We start from the raw sequence: 7,003 nt of genomic DNA, 5'->3' as shown, positions 1-7,003 counted from the left end.
ACTTGATAAAAATGCAGGTACCTAAACCTCATTTCTATAAGATTTTAATTTAGCAGATCTGGGAGAGGACTCCAGCATCTGTATTTGTATTGAGTATCCTTAGATGGGTTAAGATACACCAAAGTTTATTCTTCAAGTTCTTTTTTTTTTCATGCAAAACTATTATTTTAATAGAGTAGAATGAGTTTTAAATAAGAATTAAAGAACTTCCCAGTTGTCTTAAATGGGGATCTTCAATCAGGCGGGAATTGAGTCAGAATCCAGTTGTTTGAGACAATGTACTGAGGAAACAGATTCCCAGCTCTACACAGAAGCTTTTCATATAATTGCAGCACAACCAGGAGAATTTATTAATTAAGAGTATTGGGCTCAAAAAAATACATAAAAAAAGAATGAAATGTTATTTGCATTGATAGAGATACACTTGGGGGACTTTATGCTAAGTGAAATAAATCAGAGAAAGATATACTGTATGACAGGGGTCCCTAACCCCTGGTATCTAATGCCTGATGACCTGAGGTGGAGCTGATGTAATAATAATATAAATAAAGTACACAGTAAATGGAATGCACTTGAATCATCCTGAAACCAACCTCCCCCACTCCACTCTGTCTGTGGAAAAACTGTCTTCCACAAAACTGCTCCCTGGTGCCAAAAAGGTTGGAGACCGCTGCTATGTGATATCACTTACATGTGGAATCTAAAAAATACAACAGACTAGTGAATATAATGTAAAAAGAGACAGATTCACAGATACAGAGAACAAGTCAGTGGTTACCAATAGGCAGTGGGGAAATGGGGAGAGGCAATGTGGGACAGGAGATTAAGAGGTACAAACTATTAGATATAAAATAAATTATAAAGATATACTGTACAACATGAGCAATGTAGTCTATATAGTAACTATAAAGGAAGTATAATCTTTAAAAATTGTGAATCATTATATTGTATACCTGTAATGTATATATTGTATATCAACTATATGTCAAAAAAATGTTTAAAGGTTAAAAAAAGGAAACATAGCATAGTAATGTAACACAACTTATAAATGATTTTTAAAAATAAAGAGTTCATTTTTTCAAGGTGTAGTGGGGAGAATAAGGTTTTTATCTAAAAGAAGACTACTGAATCTAATAAATGAGTCTTTTAAAAATACAGATTCTGTATATAGGTGTTTCTGTGTGTTTACACATGTATACACATGTGCTCATGTGTTAAATCTATATGTCATGTTAGTGTAATTTTAAAAGTTAATTAAATGATAAACAATTTAGTCATAGCCCAGAATTTCAAAACTGCACTGTGAGAACGTTTGAAATGTCTCTCCTGTGATCTATATCCTTAGGCTCACCATCTTAAAGGGTTTGGGAAAGCCACATGTATAGAACATCATGCAGCCTATTTTGGGGACATTTAAATACGTGAAACAGATTTCCTTAGGGACTTTCTAATTCATTCACTCCTTGTCTGAGACCCTTCACTCCAAAGAATCTGCTAGGGAAGGAGGAACTACAGGGAGTTAGAGCCAAAGGGAGCAGATGGAAGTCGGAGCAAACACACGAAGTCTGAGTTGGGGGATCACCATTCCATCTGGAGGCAGATTAGGTAATAGGCTATCCAACCACTCCCATCTTTGTACCTCTTCTCTACCCTGCAGGAAACAAGGAGCATTTGCCGCAGTCTTAATGTTCCATTTTCAACCTACAACCTTCTCCATTTTCAGTGGACTCTTTCCTTCTTTGCAGTGAAAACCAACTTCCTTGGTCTAAAGGTGTCAAGTCTAGGAGAGATCTCACTGATTCCTCTCTCATTGAAGCTTAGGTTGTGCCTTTAAATGTCATTTGATGTAGAGGTGCACTGTGAGTAGACTCAAGCCCATGCCCTGTACCCAATTCTTCCCAGTCTCTGCGCCACCAACTAGCCAACTAACTTGTATGGTCACAAACTGAAGGCTCATCATGATGTAGCTTACATAATACATACATAATAATATGTGCGATGATCCCTGTGGATAATTAAGGCTGCGTTACCTGTCTAGAAGGGAGCTAGCAGCTCTTTCACAGCTGTGTTTTTTAAAAGGGTGACAACCACTTACTGTGCTTTTTGTACATATATATAAGAGAGTCTCAACTTCTATGTCTCCTAATACCTAGTTCTGTGCAGGCATGCTCAGTCACTCAGTCCTGTCGGACTCTTTGTGACCCCATCGATTGTAGCCCATCAGTCTCCTCTGTCTGTGAAATTCTCCAGGTAAGAAATACTGGAGTAGGTTGCCATTTCCTCCTCCCCAGACTGAACTCACATCTCCCGCGACATCTGCATTGGCAGGCAAGGCAGATTCTTTACCCCTAAGCCACCTGGGAAGCCCCTCCTAATACTGACCCCTGAGCTAATTAGTATCAGTGTGATTGTCTTAATTTTCTAGCTACCAATTAAGCAGTTGCTCCAGAGAGAACTGTCAGCAATATGTAAATTTAAAAACAGAAACCAGGAGCTGCTGGTTGACAGTATAGAAAGTCAAGGTTGGAAAACAAAAGTGATGGTGGAGTAAGACTGTGAGTGGCTCTTCTAGCTAGTTGAATACTGAGCTTCCTTATGATCCGATTAGCTCACAGTTTACCCGAGAAGTACCCACTCCTTCAAATAAATAAAAGATAGATACAGAATAGCAGAACGTCTGGGTTTGCGCTGGGGAAGCGAGTCCTTTAACCATGGCCATCCATTCGCTCAAACTAGGCACCTATTTGGTAGTCTTGCACAAAGACTTTGAGCATTTGAGGATGATCAAACCCCCATCCTCAGAGACAGCTTCACTCCTACATTTAAGCTTCAGCCTAAATGGACACGCATCGAGCCTTCCTCATTCCTGTATCCGATTCACGATGGCACCGACCGCGGACTCACTCTTAAGTCACGCAGTCCTCTCTTACGAGAGACTGAAAAACGTCCTATTGTTGCCCCCGCTTTCCTTCCCCCAACCAGCATCTTCATTTAGAGAGGGAATTTCAGTTGCATCACCAAACACGAAAAGCAAAAGGTGAGGGATGCAGGGAGAGAGGATAACTCCCTACTCAACACCCCTCCCCACTCACCCACGCGTCGGCTCCCGGTTCCCCCTCCTCCTGCCCCGGGCTGGCGGTCAGGTGAGGTTACCTGGGCGCCCCGAGAAGCCTTGAGGGGCGCAGCGATCCTTCCTTTCGAAGTCGCCCCATTCCCCACCGGGCCCCCAAGACTCTGGCCCCTTCTCCCCCTGCGCGCGTCCCCTGCCCCTCGGGCTCCGGCGCGCAGCGACAGCCGCACGCAGCGCTCGGCTCCCCTCCGCCGACCTGGCGTGACGCAGGCGGAGACTACTTAAGGCCGGATTAGAGGCGGCGGCCGCGGATTCCCGAGCCCTGCAACCGGCTCCGCGCGCTCCGCCCCGGCTTCGCAGGCGGCAGCGCGGGAGCGCCCGGTGCCCGCTGAAGTGCCAGGCGCGGGGATTGGTGCCCGGACCTTTCCTCGGCCCCTAACCCCCGGGAGTGAGTGGCGCTCAAACACCTCGCTCGGGCGGGCGAGAGCTCGCGGACCTGCACGCGGCCACCACCGCTCCGCCCCGCCCCTCGCCCGGCCATCCCCCGGCTCCAGACCTGACCCCCGGACGGCGCCCGAGGTTCGTGCCCGCTCTCCGGATCGCGCCAGCTGCCCATCAGTTGGACGCGCTTGGGTTTCCTTCCCCATTTTCCCTGTTTTAAGTACAATAAAAGGGAGAGGGGGATCTTGGATTTTTAAAAATTTTGTTTGATTCTTTAATTGGGGGGCATTTCGCTCCCAGTCGGGAGGTGCGGCCCGGGGAGGGGCCCGAAGCGGGAACGTGCCCGGTGCTGCCCCGTCTTTGTCTGCTGCCTCCGGATGCACAGAGATGGGGGAATGGACCATCTTGGAGAGGCTGCTGGAAGCCGCGGTGCAGCAGCACTCCACTATGATCGGGAGGTAAGGGCGACGAGCCGGCCATCAGCGGGCCCCGTCGGGCGGCTCCCGGGAGTCCTTTCTAACGTCCAGACCGAGCCCCAGCAGCCCTCAGACCATCCTCTGTCTCCTTCCCATCATCCTTGGTCCATGCGCCTGTGTTCCCAGCATTGAGGGATTGCCTGACGCCCAGTGAGGCCCCCCTCCTCCAGCTGCTCCTCATCAGGAATCCATCCCTTCCCTATGAAGCACCACCAGGGGATTCACTTTTCTTCCATTAGCAAAGGAGTTATTGGCTCAGTCGTGGTACCCCCACTCTCTGGAGTCAGAGCCAATCTTTATCCAGTTCCCTAAATAGAATCTACAAAGAAGGCAGGATTGTATTTGGACAGAGAAGGGCAAACGGGGAGATGGATTTGCTCTTCGGAGCAGATATATCTTTCCCCAACAAATATTTAACAAGCTAAACTGATTTGCCTGTTAAGACCTACAGTGTCAGAAACCTACACGCCCAGTTGATACATTTTGTCTCTATATATACTATATATATTCGTGTATATATGTGTATATATAATTATAACTGTTTATGTAAAGCTTAAGTTCAGTATTCATATTGAGGATAAACTAAATATCCAGTTGGAGTACTTACATATACATACTCTGTGTGTAGACTTTGTATTTGCTGTATTCAGCTATTCCATGTGCATTTGCCATATCCAGAGGGAAGTTATATTTTGTGTCTCTCTACATTCCATCTGTTGCAAATACAGCACGTCCAGTGTATGGAAATACACATGCTTAAGATCCCTGTAGTATGAAGTGTTCCCAGACTACTAACACCCAGCAGAAGGGGAAGAGACCAAAAGGTTTGCTGAATTCCCAGTTCAGGACCACGCTGGATGGATAGCTCCCCAGTCAAGGACACAGCTGGGAACTGAGCAATAGGGCTTTTCTATTGAGTCAGTGACTTAACCCTTGAGAACCTCTCTCCCTCCATTTTCCCCTGCTCAGGATCCTCTTGACTGTGGTGGTGATCTTCCGGATTCTCATTGTGGCCATTGTGGGGGAGACGGTGTACGATGATGAGCAGACCATGTTTGTATGCAACACACTGCAGCCCGGCTGTAACCAGGCCTGCTATGACCGCGCCTTCCCCATCTCCCACATACGTTACTGGGTCTTCCAGATCATAATGGTATGTACCCCCAGTCTCTGCTTCATCACTTACTCTGTGCACCAGTCTGCCAAGCAACGAGAACGCCGCTACTCTACTGTCTTCCTGGCTCTGGACAGAGATCCTCCTGAGTCCATGGGGGGTCCTGGAGGAACTGGGGGTGGAGGCAGTGGTGGTGGCAAACGAGAAGATAAGAAGTTGCAAAATGCCATTGTTAATGGAGTGCTGCAGAACACAGAGAACACGAGCAAGGAGACAGAGCCAGATTGTTTAGAGGTGAAGGAGCTGACCCCACACCCATCAGGGTTGCGCACTGCTTCTCGATCCAAGCTCCGAAGGCAGGAAGGCATCTCCCGCTTCTACATTATCCAAGTGGTATTCCGAAATGCCCTGGAGATTGGGTTTCTGGTGGGCCAATACTTTCTCTATGGCTTCAGTGTCCCGGGGTTGTACGAATGTGACCGCTACCCCTGTATCAAGGAGGTGGAATGTTATGTGTCCCGGCCTACTGAGAAGACTGTTTTTCTAGTGTTCATGTTTGCGGTGAGTGGCATCTGTGTTGTGCTCAACCTGGCTGAACTCAACCACCTAGGATGGCGCAAGATCAAGCTGGCTGTGCGAGGAGCCCAGGCCAAGAGAAAGTCAGTCTATGAGATCCGCAACAAGGACCTGCCCCGGGTCAGTGTTCCCAATTTTGGCAGGACTCAGTCCAGTGACTCTGCCTATGTGTGAAAGGGCAGGTTTTGGGAAGGCCTAGGGGATGACAAGTAGCCCCAAGGCAGATGACTATGGAGGGTGGCTCTATCGGCCCTCATTTTTGTGACTGTCATCATTGAGATATAGAATGAGGCTGGTTAAGAGAAGATCTTGCATCAGTTGGAGAGGAGAGAAAATAGAACCGTTACCACATCACACCACTGGTTCCAGAGACAACTGGACAAAGTGATGAGACTGATGAGTTGGACTCCTTTGGGCCCTTTTCTTTTGTGGTCCAGTTTGATCCCATAGTGGATTTGAACAGCTACCAAGTAGGACTTAGCTCTGCTAAGCTCTGTATTCTGGTGAATGGCATGAGTCAACTATTTTACTGGTACAAAATTTGTGACCAGCTCAACACATCCCTTCCTCCTGGGCTGCAGGACAAACATCCTTGGGGTATCCTTCATGTACCTCCCCCATCAGCATGCCCCTCTCCCTCAACCCAGGACAGCATGCCAGCTTTCTCCTCAATCTGGCCTTACAGTAAACCTAATATGGTTTATCTGCAAGCTAGAGGGAATTCTGTGGGGTGCTTTTCAGAGAATGGCCATGGCATAGGTTTGCATCATAGCCCCACCTGATTGGCCCTTAGTCATTATGAAAACCTTAGGAATGTCTCAATATTTCCAGTTTTCTAACTCAAACTGCACTGGTGCTGTTTATTAGGGGCAGGGGTTGGGTGGGAGGGACGGGATTGCAATATGCAACTATAACAGTCCTATGGGATGGTCATTGCACTGTTAGGCATGTGGTTATGAGCTTTGGGATATTTCTGCCTTCCAGATTGTGGACTTTGGACATTAAAAACAATTTTGTTGTTCTTGTTAATATCAAGGGTGTCTACCCAAGCCACAGAATCTCTAACTGGTGTATTTAATTCATTTTCTTATATAGTTTTGTTGTGCAACACAGCTGCACTTCATTTTGCCATGGTTTGAATTTACCTGTGTGCTCACACCAGAGACCTTAATCAGTCCATGTCAATCCTGATTTATAATTTTATCAGTTATTTTTGAAACACATGCAATCACTGGCTTAAGAAACCTGAAACTAAACACTATTGGCTAACATGCGTTTACGGATACTTATTTGAGACATATACATATACCAAAGGTTCAAAAACCT

At 46.6% G+C, this 7,003-nt stretch overlaps 1 protein-coding gene across 1 annotated transcript; it reads left to right on the top strand.

Moving 5' to 3' along the window:
• The first annotated feature begins 3,394 nt into the window (after positions 1–3,394).
• Positions 3,395–6,542, top strand: GJD2 (gap junction protein delta 2). The gene is made up of 2 exons (XM_019967959.2): positions 3,395–3,969; positions 4,957–6,542. The coding sequence occupies exons 1-2, from the start codon at positions 3,899–3,901 to the stop codon at positions 5,849–5,851; spliced, it is 966 nt and encodes a 321-aa protein (XP_019823518.1). The 5' UTR covers positions 3,395–3,898; the 3' UTR covers positions 5,852–6,542.
• The last annotated feature ends 461 nt before the right edge of the window (positions 6,543–7,003 follow it).

The sequence above is a fragment of the Bos indicus genome, chromosome 10 (assembly GCF_029378745.1).
Source record: "Bos indicus isolate NIAB-ARS_2022 breed Sahiwal x Tharparkar chromosome 10, NIAB-ARS_B.indTharparkar_mat_pri_1.0, whole genome shotgun sequence".
Lineage (NCBI taxonomy): Eukaryota > Metazoa > Chordata > Mammalia > Artiodactyla > Bovidae > Bos > Bos indicus.
This window is presented reverse-complemented; position numbering and strand designations above follow the sequence as displayed.

What these genes read in the sequence shown, in the direction of transcription:
- GJD2 (XM_019967959.2), top strand. Translation starts at nt 3,899, where the DNA reads ATGGGGGAATGGACCATCTTGGAGAGGCTGCTGGAAGCCGCGGTGCAG. An exon ending in CACTCCACTATGATCGGGAG is followed by an intron (nt 3,970 to 4,956) that starts GTAAGGGCGACG and finishes TCCCCTGCTCAG; the next exon opens with GATCCTCTTGACTGTGGTGG.